The sequence below is a fragment of the Diadema antillarum genome, unplaced genomic scaffold (assembly GCF_040938485.1).
Source record: "Diadema antillarum isolate AM-2024a unplaced genomic scaffold, OU_Dant_1.0 seq00001738_RagTag, whole genome shotgun sequence".
Classification (NCBI taxonomy): Eukaryota; Metazoa; Echinodermata; class Echinoidea; order Diadematoida; family Diadematidae; genus Diadema; species Diadema antillarum.
Window position 1 is genome coordinate 37603 of NW_027272422.1, and position 19237 is coordinate 56839.

The window sequence follows — 19237 nt, forward strand, 5'->3', positions numbered from 1 at the left end:
GAATAAACATGAATTCAACTAATACACTGTATTACTTGAGTTAATATCATATGACTTAAACTACTTTCACAATAATATAAAACATTGCATTATGCTAGATTCCTATTGTGCAATGACTACACACACCACAATTGGCCATACACTGTACATACTACATACCGGTACATTAGTTTTTTGCTCTTTGATTTCTTTCCCCTTTATTAAAGGTACTCTTGATAAGGAACACATTAACTGTTTTGCTCAATAAAACAGGCTGCTTTTGTGAATTAATGTGAGTCATGATGAACAGTGATTGGCAAAGTTATGAAACTGTGGATATCACTTGACCTAGTCTTTAAAAGTGGTACTTTTTTTTTAGTTTGTAATTTATGCAAACTTTTTTTCTAGTCTTTTTTAACATAGGTGTACAAGTACAATGGTACTATACTGCCTGAGTTTGATGATTGAAATAAGAGTTTCATGTCTTATCTGATGTTTCTTAGCTTTAACTTTGCATTCTCATGAGGAAACATGTAATGATTTGAGTTAATACACAATTCTGTAATCACTGGACAAACCGTAACGTTACTAACCATGATTTTTGTACTTAATTTTCAAACAAAGTTACAATGAGAAAGGATATTTGGGGTAGATATTGCCCTTAAAGATAGAAATGAAAAATAAGTGTTGATATATTTCAAGCTATACCAGTTTTAGCAAACTTTTTGTTCAAAGACGCTCATCAATTTTTTATGTCCTTTTTTTGTAACGTTACTAACAGGCATTAAAAGCAGACCTTTCTTCTAAAACAATTCATGAAATGATTTCATTCTTTGCTCTGTTCTAGGTCTACACTAGAATGATCTCTGGTGACATTAATGAGACTTCACATCCACAGATAGAGAAATGAGTCTAATCTATGTCATGAGAATGTCCCTAAAATGTAACGTTACTACAAAACTGCGGAATTGCCCAGAAGTAAATCTGCATCAGCCCTTTGCTGACTTGTTCTTTCGGAATGAATGCTGTTTTTTGTTTATCACGTATCCTTGTACACACTGGACAATTTCAAGATTGGTGCTAAGTGCTGGTGATGGTGCTACAATTTGTACCTCAACACTAGCACTTGCGATAATGTGGAACTTGAAATCAATCGGTGTTTGCAGTTTGACCTCAAAAGTATGATGGACATATACAAAGTTCTGGTAGCTACATGTCGGTCCCGGCATTGAATGTTGTCTCCTGAAGAGAGCTCCACTATTCTTGTCGGCGAGATATGTGTTTTTTCTTCATTGGCTAACACCGACCTCTAGGGATTATGAAAGTTGTCATTTAAAGTTCAGTGTTTGTGTTAGTGTTGCTATATATGCATTGCTATTTTCGGTTTTGCAATTTCAGCACGAACCTGTGAACCTCATGGTGATGTGAAGATCACACTAGCATTGGGGGTCAATAATTGTTATTGTACCACTTGCGTTAATCTGACCATTGGTGTTAGAGCTCGATTTAAGGCAGATATAGGAGATAACACTAGCATCAACACTAGCACTGAACTTGAAAACATTCACTGTATATTACAGATATTGTACCCCATGCACATCAAAGAAGCTGATATCCTACACAATATTTTTGTCTGTTCATCATGCAAGCACTGCCCTCATTACACTAACTATGTATCTATCATTGTCATAATTGTTGTCTTATTGTGAGGAATAATGTATCAAGCTTTTGTAAAGGAAATAATGTCAAATATTATAGTCTATACTCAACAAAACACATTTTTTTTTTTTCTGGCCTACTTTGTCTTCTTGCTTTGGATGAAAGATTACCAATCTTAACTTTTATCAATAGAAATACCTGTATTTGATTTTGCATCAATGTTAAAATTGTGGTCATTGTATTTTAATCCATAACACTATCTAATTAGTCATTGACAAGCTGTCATACAATTATTTCCAGCTTGACTATTTGAATAATTACAGCCAGTTGGAACTCAGTATTGTAGAATGGACGTACATTTACATCACTACAATACTGGGTTATAAATGTTTGCCTTGTATTTCATCAGCTTTTTCATTATATTATGGTATGGTATGGTTTATTAGACAATGCTGTATAATTCTTAATTAATTTGAATATCAGACGAGTGCCCTGGCATGCTCAGTCAAGTTTGTCATTTTTCAGTGCGCTCAGACAATCCCCCGCTTTACGGGGAATGTCCCGTTTGCTAGGAATTTCCCCGGCAATCCCATTGTCTGAATGCTTGCCTGGGACATCCCCCGCTCCCCCGGCAAGCTTGTCGAGTCCGGCAACAAATTCTGGTGGGGGACTGACCTTGATCTCTCGCGCAGCTGTTTTCCTCATAAGTGCGCATGCTTGAAATGTGGTGGTGAAGAACTAAATTTATACTACATGTGTTTGTATAATTTGCAATTGCGCGCCCTACAGCGCCACGTACGGTGACCTAACACAGCTGAAACCACCAGCCGTGATTTTGTCTCCCTTTCAGCGGGGTATTTCAATGCATGTGTGGACGGTCGACCGTCAAAAAGATACAATATCTCCCAACTTCTCCCGCAAAGCGGGGGTCACCTGAACGCAGGGTTTATTTCATCATTTTTTCCTCCGAAATCTGTTCGCGCATCCCCGTGTCTTTAACATCTGTCTTAGTAGGGATGGCGAAAAGTAGAATTACCATCACAAAGACATATCTTCCGTAGAAAGTGGCTGGTGATTATGCAATGAGACACGGGTCAATTGTCTTCCTATCTGCTCGGCAGATCCAGTTTGGCACATGCTTCAAATATTTTAGAGTGGTGGCATCGAACTTGAGTTCAAAGGAAATAAGACAGTTGTGAGTCGGTCCATTCGCTTCAACCGCCTTGACAATACCACTTGCTGAAGTTCACTTGTGTAGAATTTGTGCATGCTTTCTTCTTTTGTTCTGCTCCCTTAAGTACTCAGTCATGCATTCTCATGTAGAGCTGCTATGTCATCATCCTTAGTTTATTGTGATTTGTTATGACTTTTGAAAACATTCTTATTTTTCATTCCAATCACTATAGATTCTGAAACTCTGTACCCAGTACAGTGCTCACCCATTAATCAGGAACCCTGCCTAAAGCCCCGTCTCAACAGGCCACAAAACGCAGGGTAGCCTCAGGGTGGCCTCCGGCGAAGATTGTTCCCCGGGGAAAACTGTGTCTGTTAAGACGCAACACAGTGGACATCCTCAGGGTAGCCTCGGGGTAGCCTGCGGCGAAATCTTACCCAGCGATTGACCAGGCTACACCGCGAAGGTGTCTGTTAAAATGCTTGTGGGGTGAATCTTACCCGGAGGCGTCACTGGACCAGCGCTAAGTCAGGTGACCAGCGCTGTGCCACACAAATCCTACATGTACAAACTCTCCCTATGTATTAGCACGACCAGACGCCGTGCAAAGCACGGCTACTTTCCAGGCTCAGCGATACGGTGCAATTAACTCGCCAAAAGCATATGACCTTGAAACCTCATTTGCATAAAGTAAACAGCTTGTGTACGCAAAACCGCTGGGGAAGTGTTGCAGGACGATCACAATACCTTGCCTCAGAAGCCGTCAAATGATAAAATCTATACAGTAAGTTGAAGGAGAAACTATTCTCTAACTGACAATGTTTTTTTTTTTTTTTTTGGTTTTATTGATAAACCTGTGAAAATAATGTCGAAACTTAGCCTCCAAAAAAGAAAATTTGGTATCTAGAAAAGTGTTAATTTTTCACATTTTTCTTTGTTGCCCCGAAATGAAACTAGGGCATATGACTTGTGATAGTATGTCCATACTTTGTTCCAAATTTCTTTTTTGTAATATTTGTTGCACGGTTATGTTGGGAAAAAACCGAGACCAGTGTCATTTGTGACCTACATAAAATCCATAGCGTAAGCATTATGCAGTCTGATGTATCGGTTTTCGTGCTGCATGAAGCAGTTGAAGCATATTGCAGGGTTCGTCTCTCACCCACTCACCACCCTATGGACCGAAACCGAACCCTGTGGCCGTGCGACAAACCTGACACCGCTGATTTGCTTAGTATGCACTGACCAGCAGAGAACGCATGCGCAGGAGGATGATCTAGTAGTGCATAGTCCAGTATTTTCTCTAAAAGTTGGTTCTCTATTTGCTCTGATTTTAACCTAACTACTAATTGTGCAAACACGAAACTTTGCAGGTAGTGAGCCTGGTGTATAAAAAGTAGCAGTATGTTAATCAAATGCATCATATTCATGCTGTAGCAGAGTTGTGTTGGAAAATAATCGTAAGTAACCCTTCCCCATGGTTGACTCAAACAGAAAAATACACATATCTCGAAAGATACATAAGTATGTATAATCAGCATTTTCACCCAAAATTCATATGGAGTATGGCACCATATCGCCGAGCCTGTATTGGGCTGCGTGTACAAGTGTAGTTACCTACAATGTATGTACACAGTCGTCACGCTCAACGAGTTCTGTGGGTTGAAGGGTAGCATAGTAGACGTGCTCTGATTAAACATGTGGCTGATTTCATGACTTATACTTTCTTTATTTCTTTTTGAAAGACCCTTCAGAAAAGAAAAATAAAAGAAATAAAAAGAAAAGCAGTAGGCCTAATATATTGAAACACACACACACGTGCACATAAGTACACAATCACATGCTACTGCAATGACAATGATGTGAAATGCTTCCAATATCAGCGTATCTGTAATGTGATTGGCCAAGGGGAGCGTATCCTACGCGGAGAAGGTCTTCGAGCATTGTCTGGTAAAATGGTGCACTTGGCGTTCAACCCGTGTTTTATGGAATCTGTAGAATGTAAACATGGGCGAATCTTCGCCAGCAAACACCCGGGCGCGCCCTGGGAGAAGGTCTGTTAAGACGGGGCTTTTGTGTAACAAAACTTGAGCACCACCTGTAAAGAGTCTCTCTCTCTCTCTCTCTCTCTTGCAAATTCACAATGAATTAAATGTCTTTGGACCTTTGAGGAATTGTGTGCTCAACAGGTCATTGAGAGTAGAGTTACCCAATCAAGAGGCAAACAATTCTTCTACATTCAAAGGATGTGTTTACTGAAATCCAGCTGATACTTATTACCCCAATTAAATATTCATTTAATTCTTAAGTTGGATTTCTTTTTGTTGCACCCTTTAAAGGGGAAATCCAGTCCAAATATAAGTTAGTCTGATAAGAAAGAGTAAAATATTACGAGTTCAACGGTACTATAAGTTAGTCTGATAAGAAAAAGTAAAATATTACGAGTTCAACGGTACAATATTACGAGTTCAACGGTACAATATTGATCGAAATGGGATGAAAGATAAGGAAGTTATGACATTTTGAAGTTTCGCTATTTTTAGGGGTAACAGTTCTTGAACAGTCAATATGAATAGATGCAAATGGCAAAGTGAGCATGTCATCCCTTCACAACTTACCATATAGTTTGTTATGTATACAATTGTGAAATTTCCAGTTTTTCATTCTAATGCAATTATGCCTGAGACTCAAATCATCGTAACTGATCACTATTCTGAAGTTATTGAACCAGGAATAACAGCATGTTTCAGACTTTAATGACAGAAACATTGAATTTTCATCATTTTTTTGTATACGATCAATGGAAAATTGTGAGGATATGACATGGTTAGCTCACTCATATATCTACTGTGCGAGAACTGTTTTGCAGAAATTAGCAAAACTTCAAAATGTTATAACTTCCTTATTTCTCATCCAATTTCTGTCAAATTTGTTACCGTTGAACTCATAAGATTTCATTCTTTTTTATCACATTAACTTATATTTAGACTGAATTTCCCCTTAAATTCTTTCGTGCATGTAATGTCCTCAACAACAGTAGTTAACATGGAATTGTTAACAACTTTATTTGGCTATGTTTTGCTTTTCGTTTTCACAACATGTTCTTGTAAGTTTCAGAATATGCTATTACATGGCTTCCTTGAAGGCACTGCCACCACGGCAAATTTAGATTTTTATTGTACCCAATCAAGAGGTACTGTAAAAGTGGGAAATTCAGCAGTGTGGATATTTGTTCGCATTTCGTGTGACCAGAAACCAGTGCGAAAATAAAAACATGCAAATATTTTTGCACATCATGTTCCACTAATACACGTCTTGACTCCTCCGAATTGAAAACATGTAGAATTCATTTCACCCAGCCAAGCGTGAAAAATTTACTGGCATGAAAATTACCACTTTCTCAGTAAAAGGAAATATTTACTGAAATCCACCTGATACCCATTATGTGGGTTGTGCTGTTACCGTATGTTTAAGACAGCCAATCCCTTGTGCATGCAAATTTTTGAAAAATTGGTGAGAACACTTAGGTATTGAAGAAAACACTATTTAGAAACTTCCTGTAAATTTTGAACTCAAGAGGGTCTTTATTTGTTTAGTTAAATTGACCGTTAAGATTTGAATAATTTTTTGCGAACTTCGCAAAAATTACAAATCTAAATACTAGTCTACATTGTAGTTTTACAGACCTGTGTGATGCACTTAGTTGAACATGTAAGTGGTGTGTTGTTATTTGCCATTGATAACAAAGTAAGAGAAGCTAGTTAATTCTTCTTTTCTGACAGCTTTAACATGCATTAATCTGTTGTTTGAAGTATAAGTATCATATTACAACTACAGGAGGATTAATGTACGCAGCTGTGCCTAGTACACCGAATACGTTACGGTGAGTGTATGGTGCATTACATTGTATTTGAATTTTAACGGCTAACAACCTTCAAATATCACAGAAATGTTATAGATTTACAATAGTCTTGTCATTCTGGTGGAATATATCATGTTCTGTGCTATTTGGGAAGGAATGCAGAAGGGAAGGGCCATCTTTAAAAGGTTTTTGTACAGATAAGACATTTTAGCTTTGGGAGGAGCATTCAATGTGGTCACATTGGCTGTAGCTTTGCTGCCCTCTGTTGCTCAGAGTTAGTTTCTTTCCTTGTTCTTCACTGAAGTGTCCATTGACGAGTGTGTTGTTGGATTCTAGTTTGTCTTTCTTCTTCACTGTTGTAGTCTCCAATTGTCCTTTTTTATTCTCCTTGACTTGTTAGTTCCAGATTTTTTGTATGGTGAAAATTGAATTAAACAAATGTTGAAAGAGATGTTATTTGATCCCCTAAGAATCCTTTTACAATGTATGCTTCTGGACATACTTTAGATGCAGCTTATTGGCAATCTTAGCAAGTAAACATGGATACATTGTGTATTTTATACTTTATCATAGCAGCTCATTAATTGTAGTGACTGTGTAGACAGAGTGCTGATAGTTAGAGAAATGAGCAATATTATCTCATTTCATCACATAGTATATTTAGGCCTCTGAATTATCATGGAGCCATGCTGTCGTGTGTAGGAATGAGTAACATCCTCTTCCAAATGACACACTTGGAAAGCAAACCCGGTGACAGCAGTGTGGTATGACATCAAATTTACGTCACGGACATAAATGAAAGGTTTCCTGACTTAGTTCCTCTTTCGTATTGACGTCATCTTTGAACAGTGTCCTGTTCGTATTGACGTCATCTTTGAACAGTGCCCTGTTCGTATTGACGTCATCTTTGAACAGTGCCCTGTTCGTATTGACGTCATCTTTGAACAGTGCCCTGTTTGTTTGTTTGTTTGTTGTTGTTTTTTGTCTTTCTTCTTCAAGTCTCTGTACAGGAAGCACACTGATTTTGAAGGATTATAGCTTAAGGGAAATCCAAAAGAAAGATGTATATAATTGCTTAAACTGAATACATGAAAACATTAAAAGTTGGTACAGTTATTGTTGAGATGGGGCTTCAGGTTTCCAATGTCTTTTTTTTTAATGATAGTTTTGTGAGATAGAATGAGAAATCTCTTATGAAATATGAAAGAGCATATAATTCTAAGAGGAATTCAAAGTTTATTTGATGAAAATTGGTTTTGAAAGGGTGAGATATCCGAAACAAAGCAATTCTTATAAAAGATGGGACTCACCTTTTATTATGATCGCTTTGTTTTACTTTGTTTTTGGATATCTCGGCCATTTCAAAACCAATTTTCATCAAATGAGCTTTGAATTCCTAGCCAAAGCTTAGAGTTATATGTTCTTTAGCATTTGATAAAACAATTTCTTAAAGTATCTTGCAAAAAATTAAAAGCTGACTCCTCACCTCAACCATTACTATACCATCCCTTTAAAAAAACATGTCAACAAGTCGACGTCTGGATAACTGGGAATTTACATAATCGAGTCCTACTGTGCAATTTGTGCTTCAATCCCTGATACAATTTTATTGAAAAAAATTTTGCCATCAACTTATCTTTGATTGAAAACACAGATGTACAATCATACATATTAAGTAAAAACACTGTATGGATAGTTTGAGTTTGTGACATTCAAGTGTGTGCAAGTTACATAAACTAGTGTGTACAGAGTTGTACAGTACACTATGTATGCCCATTTACCATCATGTGACATGGAGATGGCTTGATATGTGACCTCTGTAAATTGAGAAAAAAAGTTCTTACAAAGTTGAATACTTGACATGTTCTGAAGAAGCGGTGGTGACTGTAGTCACATGATGCTTCAAAGAGGGGATGTGATGTGAGCTCATTATCAAAGGTCACCATCGGAGTAACACTGAATGCCAGGTCGCTAAGTCTGTGTTCCATGCAGACCCATGTGCACACCCATGTACAGAATACTTTACACAGAAAACATCTTTGTCTTATACTATAGTCAAGATGAAGTGAGCTATATGTTTGTCATGTTTAAAGTTATAATTTACCATTTGCAGATGAAACAAAAACCCAGCATTAGTGCTTTAATAGTTCTTAAATGTGAGTTAGGGATAGAAACAACCGCTGTAAAAATTTGAAAGATTGTTAAATAAGCAATATGTGAACAATAGTTATAATAAAAATGTTTCCAGACTGAACCATCTACAGTTACGGTTTATTGAGAAAAACACTGATATCTCTTATTATAGGCTTTATTGCGAAAATTTTATATGGTAGGATGTTTTGTGATACAACTGACCTACACGTATGCATCGAATGTGATATCTTGAACATTTTTTAAATCACTGCTCCCAAAGGCAAACTGGACCTGTAAGACAATACGATGTGTCATGTTTTAGACAATATCATGTATTATATGTAACAAAAATGTCCATCAAATGGAAATGAAGCTCAGTAATCTATCTGCTGACTGGCTTGAAGCCAACCTTTCAGCATACATGTACAGTGTATGTCATTGCCCAGGTAGTAGTTTTACTGGCTGTGTGTTCTGCAATATGAGACTGAGGATTTGTCGAACATTTCCGCGGAAAGATTTCTTAGTGCTTTCACTATGTCGCAATCCTACAAAGCTTTCGTAACATAACTTCCATTTTGAAGTACATGGGCATAAAAGCTTGTAATGAACAGCCACTAAATATCTCTCTTTTTTTCTGCACAGGCCTGTACTTCTGCATCATAGACAAATGCCGTATTAGTGCATGAGTGCAACTTTGCATCAACTTTTGCAATGGATCATGTGATGCTTCATAAGATGACAAGTCATTTTTTATTTGTGTGTATGTGTGTGTGTGTGTTAGTTTGTGTAGTGTGTGTCAGCAGTAGTTAGCATGTGTCATGTATTCAGAGTTGTTTGTCACACTTCTTCATGCCTATGATGTATATGGAAACTCAGTACACATTCTGAAGTTACTATTTCCATAAGAGCTTTGTCTGAGGCAGTTGGTCTGAACCCCATTTGTTTGATGGCATGTCCATGTTTGAGGTACAAATGTAATCAGAGTATACATTACTAGATTTCAAAAAAAAAAAGAAAATGCCTTGAAATGATTTTAGCAATAGTTATTCGGTCTCATTGAAAGATTGTATTTTTAGTATAGTCTACTGAAGTACTTTATTATCAGCTACAATTTGTACAGTGAGTGACTACCATACTTTATCAAGGACTTTCATTCTAGTGGGAAGTTTTATTGTTTATATTAAATGCACTGGTGATCTCCAACTGTGGGTATGGTGTAATTCAAATATAGTAGTAGGTCAAAACATGTGGATTTTTTTTTATTCTGCTGCACATTCTAGTCCTGTTCCTTGTTATCATAATGTGCCACACATACCAACATGATTCATTATGGTGGTTTTTTTTCAAGCCACCTTGTATTTTTTGTAGGTTTTCTTATTCTTGAACAATGCAGCATTTGCTGGTACTACAATAGTTCTCTACAGGCATCATTAAATCACCTGCAAAGTGTTGGGGTCATGTGAGTTTCCTTTCCACAGACTAGGTGGAACGAGTCTCATGAGTAGATTGGATGGCCTTTGGAGAGAGTGCCCTGTGTGTGTTGGTTGAAAGCTTTGAGTATGCTACATTGCGTAGTATACTGGCATAGCTGAGGGCTGTCTCATTCCTTTCCTTTGACGTCATGCCTAGTTGATATGACTGTGATATTAGCGGTGGTCATTGCATACTCCAAACTTGACAGCGTTTGATTTGCTCTGTTGTCATTGCACAAAGTGAAAAAGTTTTATAAAAAACTTTCATCTCCTTGTCTTCACAGCAGTTGTTCAGGACTACCAACTCCCTGATAGTCAGAAGACTACGTCAGCTGTCCTTCCTGTGCAAGTCAGACTGTAGTATGATGTGAAGTCTGTACTTCTCTGAAGCTATTTTGGTGCAAAAACTAATGAATGTGACTGATCTTTATCTCTTCCACTAACTTCAAGAACAGGAGATTTTGATAAGCTTACAGTATTCTCTCTTAAAGGGAAACATCACCATGGGATGGTAAGTTTCATGTTTCTTTGAAAATATGCAAACCCGTGTTGAGTGTGTGTTTCAAAACTATGTGAAAAAAATGAAAATAGTGTAACAGCTAAATCTCCAAAAAAAAAGAAAAAAAGATGCCTTCTTTAGAACACTTGGCCTCACAGTTATGATATGGTTCACTTAAATCAATAAATGCATTTGAACCCAGACTGAAAATCAGAACAAGCAAAAGTTTGATATACTACCAGAAAGCATAAATGTATGTAGGAATGAGTATTATAAGGTATGTTAATGGGAGAGCTAGAGCATGCCATTGATAGGTGCTATACCACAGGGACATGCACAGTGGAGTAAACATTTGATTTGCAGGTTCAGTTTATGGATGCGACTTGTATGATCTGTTGCATATATTTACAGACAAAACTGGCATACTTGCGCATATGGAGATGAAAAGAGTGGCTGTTATAGACAGGTGACCTCTATACAGACACGTTATTCGACTTTTGTGTGCATTGCCTACATGTACAATGTACAAGTGTACATGTATCATCGTTGTATACAGTACTACAAAACTGTACATGTACATGTTATACATATGCACACATGTGTTTCATGCATTGAACTATGCCGGTGTTATCAAGTTGTTGCACAGTAGCATGTATACAGTCATGAAGAAAGTTTTACACTAGTGCATTATTATGACTGAGTTAGTGATGAATGTAGTGGTGGCGATCACTGAACGTTGCCCATGAATGACTGGCATGGCTACAAAGCAGAAAAACATGTTGAATTATCAGCTCAGCTAGGCTCCATGTGGGTGTGGCCAGTATAGACAGGTTAAAATCTACCACGGGAAAGAAAACTAGTGGCTGCTGGCTGCATTGGACAGGTGGCCACTTACACAGGGTCTTTAACAGGGCTTTTTTCTTGGGGGGATTTTTCAGTGGCCACATACAGCAGGTGGCCGCTAAGGCAGGTTTGTCTGGATTTTCAAAAAGCATTATGAAGGGGGAGGTGAAGTGTCAAAAGAAATTACGAGAAGACACTGACACGTGGTAGCCACAGATCGCCATTGCTGGCACATACTAGAACTTCTGTGACGTAAGATACGGATTCCATAGATCTGCTAGAGTCTCAGCATGTGATGCTATGCATATAAATACGTAGTGTTGCCATTCCAAATATACAGTTGTAACACTATTCCTCAAATCACACTAGATTGCTTTTTTTTTAGTTTACATAGTTATAAAGATAATCTTCATTAACAGTATGTCCAATATTTGAAATATAACAAGGTCTAATATAATTGTATGAATATTATTTCACTGTAACAAGGCTATAAACTATTTGATAGTAGATTGCAATTCTGTAACAATAGACTTGTTCTGTAATGAATTTAGATTTTATCATGCTTTGCTCACAAAAATTGCCCTTTTGCCAGAGGCTTGCCCTACCTAACAACAATTAAGCCAGTTCCTGCCTAATGGAACTTAATATGTTGGGAGGGGGCGCAGGTGAATGAAATCATGCTTTGTTACTAGGCTGTAGGAAAAGAAAAATCCATAAATTGTAATAAACTACCTAAACTGTCTATCAGCAATACAGGATGTATTTCATAGTCAGGAAATCTAGACACACTATACCTTTGCATTAATAGCCAGCAGCATTGCATGCCACTCTCGGTGCACCATATACTGTTATACTACCAAGCTACAACAGCTACTACAGAAACTGATCATTTCTATCACTCTAGACTTCTGTAACACCGAGCACAACCAAAGAAGTATTGATCAGCTGCATCGAGAACAAGTATTTTATGAAGCTTGTGCTAGATAAATCGAACAGTATTGACTGATACGGCATAGAAAAACACCATATCCACATGGTTTTGAGCTGACTTTTATGTCTGACAAGACTGCTTTTATACGTCAGGATTTCGGTAACCTTCCAGGTCACAACAAGTGTGCATGCAGAGTTAAGTGCAGGTGGAAGATACAGTGGTGAAACAGTGAAAACAAAGATATGGCTGATGCAGGATGACAAGCAATCATTCAAGTTGATGAAGCATGTGACCACCAGTGGAGGTCTTACATCTGTGACCAGCAGGTGACAAAAGTATGTGCAAGAAGACTGCAAAAATATGTCTTTAGAATGTAATACAAGCAGTAAATCATGAAACAATCAAACAACAATCAAACTATTCCTTCATTTGTGTTTAGGAAGGGGAATTTGATCTATTAGACAATGATTGGCGTGGTAATGTGCCATGCACCTACATTTGTATATATCACATCTGAATATGATTCAGAACTTACCCTTTGTGTTTGAGTATAGGCAAGTCTCTGCTATTTACAATTTTGTAGTCCTCCCTTTGGAAAGATGCTCAGTACAGTGTCATCTTTCAGTGCCTTTTTAGCCAATTATTAGGTGATCCAAGTATCCTCTCGGATCACCTTCTGTATCTGTGCTGATTCTTTGTTTTTCTTCTTTTTCTCCTTTTTCTTCTTTCTCCTCAAAAGTTGTGTAGAGGTTAGCTGAGAAAGCCCTGCCTATCAGTTTCAAAATTATACCATATATGTATCGTGTCCCAAAGACGACATATCTAACTAGAAAAGCACTCCGAGAGCGCAGACCTCCTCCAAGCAGTTACTTTCCATCGATGATCTTGCTCTTCCATATATGGAGATCAGTGATTTCCACCCACTGAAAAATTGCCCGAAATCCCCAATATAGAAGCCTTTGTTACGTCATAAACCCTCAGATGCGCGGCGCGCCTCACCCTAGCAGAAACTAGGGCACGCACTTTAGTGCGTGCATGCAAACCTCAAATACGCCCAGCCTGAACTCCCAAGTTCATTGACCCTCCTGCCAAAATATCAAAAATCCTTCATAAATTCCCCCCAAATTCTTGGATCATTACCAAAAGTTAATCGTTTGGTACTTGTGTCATTCTCAACCTTTCCTGCAAGTTTCATCCCAATCCGTTCAATACTTTTTGAGTTATTTTGCGCACAGACAAACGAACGAACGAACGAACGAATGAACAAACAAACGGTAACGAAAGCATAACCTCCTCCCTTTATAGCGGAGGTAATAAAATCATTGTGATCAGTCGACCGTGACGTCACTATGACGTCATTATATGAAAACACATTTTCATTCATATCTCATTAATGGAATGAAAATTTTCAATGAAATTTACGTCTCATATAGTTCAAGTCAAGTTCTTTCTACCCATATTCTCAAATTTCATCTCTAAACTAAATACGCGCGCGTTGAAATATTTATATGCTTCAATCGAGCTTAAAATTTTTTTGCACTCGTTTCAGACCATTTGGAGCATTTTTTTGAAAAATATAAAAAATTAGACGGACGCGTACGCGCGTGCGCATATACACACGCACAGCTCATATGCAATGGAAATTTCCCGTTTTTTCACTTGGATTAGATGTCTGAAATGTCAAGGAATATTTCTACCAAGTTTCAAGTCAATCGGACTCAATATGACGTCATACGGGCCCATCAAAGTTGAAATTTCATGTGCGCGTCAATGGCGATATACAGTGCAACTATGCCAAAAAACCACCAATTTTAAATCCGATTTTACTCGTCAGGATGGACGGTGACCTCCCATTTTCGTTACATATTCGGAAAGCTGATGAGTTGTACATGTCATTTCATGGGTTGCCGATGCTGAAAAAATGATTAAAAGATACCAAATTTCTTAATGAAATAAAAAAAGTAAATTTCCCAATTGACGTCATCAAATTTTAAGTTCACTCGAGCGTATCTCACTTATCCGTTGCTGATTTTCACCCAGATTTTAGTATGTTGTAACTTATTAAGTGCTCTTTCATAAGTGTAATTACAAAATTTTGATCGGATGACGGCATCACCTCTGAAAAATGGATTGAAAGTAATCTTGTCAAATTTGACCAGTTTGCGTGTTATCTCTATGGGAGTGCAGTTTTTGTCGAGCCCACCGGAGGTGAGGGGAGACTAAGGGATCGCCTGCGGCGTCCGTCCGTCCGTCCGTCGTCCGTCTGTCTGTCCGTCTGTCCGTCTGTCGTCTGTCCGTAATGCTACAAAACTTCAATAACTCTTTACTCTTTGCTTCAATTGCAATCAAACTTCGAGGGAAGAGGGGTCATACAAAGTTTCACATTTTACCACATATGAAGGTCACCTCAAGGTCAAAGCTCACAGTCAGGGGTCAATGAACTTTAGGGCCCAATGTTAAGTTTTTATGGCGCGTTTCTACTATGGGTCATAACTTTTGATACATAACTCCATTTGTGACCAACCTTGGATGGTAGATGTCCCTTGGGGAGTGGATGGTCACCTCAAGGTCAAAGGTCACAGGCAGGGGTCAATGAACTTTTAGAGCCCAATGTTAAGTTTTTATGGCACGTTTCTATTATGGGTCATAACTTTTGATCCATAGGTCCGTTTGTTACCAAACTTGGATGGTAGATGTCCCTTGGGGAGTGGATGGTCACCACAAGGTCAAAGGTGACAGACAGGGGTCAATGGACTTTAAGAGCTCAATGTTAAGTTTTTATGGTGCATTTCTTTTTTGCCATAAATTTTTACTCTTTTATATCTCATTTTATCTGTTATATCTCTTTTTTTATCCGTTATATCCCATTCGCGTATAATTTTTTGTACGGGAATGGGCGAGACTCATTATGGCACTTGTTCTGGAAATGAAAATTGACATGTCTATCTTTTTCGGGCACTAGCTCACTTATCCTTCGGTGAATTTCTCCCAGATTTTAATATGTTGTAGCTGAGACTTTGGGCTATCGTAATTGTGCCCTCCGTTTTTTCATATGACATAGGCATCACATCGAAAAACTTGGTTGAAATTGGCACTTGGCTTCGATGCAGTGTCATTTTGCTTAATACACAGGGCCTATGGAGGATGAAATAGGTCAGTGCATCTTATAGGGCATCCGACTTGTAATCCTGAGGTCCCCGGTTCGAGGCTCACCCCTGCCAATATTTTTGTTTTCTTTTTTTTTTTGAAACACTTTTTTCTTCTTTTTCTTTAGTTAGTCTTATTCTCCCTTCCTAACTTTATCTTTTTCTGATTTTTTTATGCTTCTCCTTCAAATTTCTATACAATAGCTTAATTTTTATGCCTCCGCCACGAAGTGGTGCCGGAGGCATTATGTTTTCGGGTTGTCCGTCCGTCCGTCCGTCCGTCCTTCCGTCCGTCCGTCCGTCCGTCCGTCCTTCCGTCTGTCCGTCCGTCCTTCCGTCCGTCCGTAATAAATTTTGTGGACAGGGTAACTATCAAAACCTTTTAAGGTATCCTAATGAAACTTGGCATGTATGTGTATTAGGGGGTGAAGTTGTGCCTATCAACTTTTGGGTGCACATGGTCAAGGTCAAAGGTCAAAAGGTCAAGGTCAAATACATAAAATTTCACTATTTCCTCCATATCTATGCAATGCCTGAAGATATTTTCTTGAAACTTAGTGTATACATGTATTACCCAATTAAGATTCTCTGGTGAAAGTTTTGGGTCATGAGGTCAAAGGTCAAAGGTCAAAAGGTCAAGTTAAAGTATTAAAACTTCGCTTTTTTCTCTGTACCTTGGAAATTGTTCAAGGTATCTTCATGGAACCTAGTATATATACATGTACTGACTGGCAGAAACTTATTATCTAGAGAATCTAGGGTTCATAGGGTCAAAGGTCAGGGGTCAAAGGTCAAGTGCAACACTTCAAATTTTTACTATTTCCCTCATACATGTATTTATGTAATGCCAGCAATTTTTTTTTCTTTGCACTTGGTGTATGCATGTATAACCTAGATTATGTGGAAATTTTCTTTTTCTCTTTTTTTTTTCGGGGGGGGGGGGGGGGGATTTGCCTCAAAGGTCAAAAGGTCAAAGATCAAGGGAAAGTGCTGAACTAACTTTTTCCTCCATATCTCAGAAGTTGCTCAAGTTATCTTGAAACTTACTACATATTTATGCATGTTCTGCCTGACAGTGATTATCCTATGAATTTTAGGGTCAAAGTCCAAAAGAAAATGGTAACAGTGTACTTTTCAATACAGAAATTACACTTTTTCTCCATACCTTGAAAATTACAGTATACATACACTTATGAATGGGTCAAAGTCAAGTTAAAGTCCTTGAATCCCCAAATACATGCTCTCCTATTCATCTAATTAAACCTAGGTAAAGGAAGGTGAACATTCAACACATTTGTGACAAACATGTAATTTCAATATTTTGCCAATATTGTGAAAATGTAATTATACATTGTCCACATGTACTATAGACCTATTAGGAGAATCATGCATTATGGCGGAGGCATAGCAGTCGCCTTAGCGACATTTCTAGTTTTCTTTTAATATTTTTCTTTCTTTCTTCCACTTTCTATGCAATAGATCAACAACAACAATGGCTATCAACCCCATATTTTGCACATGTTTAGTTCATGTCATGAACATCATTTCACAAAATAACAACTATTTCCTCCGACACCATCTTGGGTAGGTAATTTAGGGTCAAAGGTCAAAAGTGTTTAATCCTGTATCTTGGTAAATACACATCCTATCTTTCCCACATTTTGCACACGTAAGGTCACATGTTGCAAGAATCATTTCACAAAATAACAACTTTTTGCTCAGATGCCATCTTGGCTGTGTAAAGTGGGATCAAAGGTCAAATATACTTCATTCTGTAATCTCATTAGTGTATATGGTATCACCGTCATATTTTGCACACACATGGATCTCGATAGATGGATCATTTTGTAAAATAACGACGCTTTGGTCGGACGCCATTTTGGCTGTGTAAATGAGGTATTATCTCTATGGAAGTACATTTTTTTTTCTGGAAATGAAAAATAACATGACTGTCTTTATCGAGCACTAGCTAATTCATCCTTCAGTGAATTTCTCCCAGATTTTAATATGTTGTAGATGAAACTTTGGGCTATTGCTCATGTGATCCATATTCTTATTGGAAGTCGGGATTACATCCAAAGACCTGGTTGAAATTGATGCTTAGCTTCAATGTCGGGAGATATGTCTTTCTTTCTGTGACTTCTTTGCAATAGCTCAAGAAAAATATGCTCTTTCACCCCTACATTTTGCACATGTTTAGTCCATGTTAAGTACATCTTTTCAGAAACTAACAACTACTCAGTACTTCATCAGACACTGTCTTTTCTAGGTAAATTAGGGTCAAAGGTCATAACATTTATTTCCGAATATATCAGATCACCTAATTTGTCAGTGTTGACAAATTCCAAGTCTAGTGTGAAACATGTCGTCTTACATTGTCAAGACAAACACTAGGCGTATTGGGGGAACCATGTGCTATGGCGGAGGCATACCAGTCACCACACAACATAGCTCAACATTTCCAGTTTCATTTTTGGGTTAATAAACCATTGGACAAAACCATTGGGAATAAGGAACTGTAACCATATCGCTGGCACCCAGTATCGCATCTGCATGCATGATGATAAAGCTAGTCTATGTATACTCATCTGCTGCTTGTGGCATTATCTGTAAAGGGGGTATCTCACTGAGCGGCGAACGTTTGCGAACGTAGCGAATTTGGGATTTCGCCAGGGTTTGTAAAGGGTTGCAAAAGGTTCATTAACGGTTGCAAGAAAGTTCGCAAACGGTTTTTATTGTCGCAAACAGTTTTTCTTGTCGCAAAGAAATTTTGAACATGTTCAAAATTTCTTTGCGAACCTTTGCGAATTTGTATTTTCGCTAACAGTTGCAAACATTCGCAAAACACTTGTAAGAATTCGCAAGCGGTTGTAATACGGTGTCGCTAACATTTTTATTTGATTCGCCACTGCTAGCGAACAAGTAACCATATGGTTCCTATATAAAAGCTTCTGAAATAGACAAGGTTCCACTCTAAGAAAGTTCTTGAAGCTCTTGACATCTCCATCATGTAATTGCTTCAAAAGCTTTTCATATTGACTAATGTCTGTCCTCTGCAACAACCACTCTCTGACCCAAACAGTCTTTCTTTTCTTCTTCCTTTCTTGTTTTTCTTTATTTTCTTTCTCTTATGCTGCACGATAGCTGTAGCAGCAGCCTGACAAAGCAGCTCTTCAAGGATAGCAACACGTTGAGCCTCTTCTTGGCAGAAATTTATTTCCCTATACAACTGGAAATCCATCTTGAACGGTTGTCACAAGAGATCTGAATCCAGTGGAAGGTTTTACGTTCGTTTTATGGGTCTGACTATACATAATCGCCTGGTACTTTTCTAGGTCCAAGAACATTCGCAAATTGTCGCAAAAGATTTGCAAACAGTTGCTAATATTCGCAAAACTGTCGCTAACATTTGCAAAATTGTCGCTAACATTCGCTAACAGTCGCCACCTGTGTTTCGCAAACACTTTCGCAAACATTCGCTGAAGTGTTGCTAATTGTCGCTAAACATCGCTAAAAGTCGCTAACTGTCGCTAATGGCA

The 19237-nt window shown here is 38.0% G+C and overlaps 1 protein-coding gene across 2 annotated transcripts in view; it reads left to right on the plus strand.

Moving 5' to 3' along the window:
* LOC139711945 (ADP-ribose pyrophosphatase, mitochondrial-like) overlaps positions 1–19237 on the plus strand; it is a 56080-nt gene that overhangs the window by 13333 nt on the left and 23510 nt on the right. The window contains exon 1 of one of the 2 annotated variants that reach the window (XM_071623793.1): positions 9856–10790. The exons of the other annotated variant lie outside the window; for it this stretch is intronic. Within the exon in view, the coding sequence (XP_071479894.1) occupies positions 10783–10790 (8 nt within the window). The 5' untranslated portion in view covers positions 9856–10782. Of the gene's footprint in view, positions 1–9855; positions 10791–19237 lie in introns of those variants that run through there. 2 annotated transcript variants of the gene reach the window in all.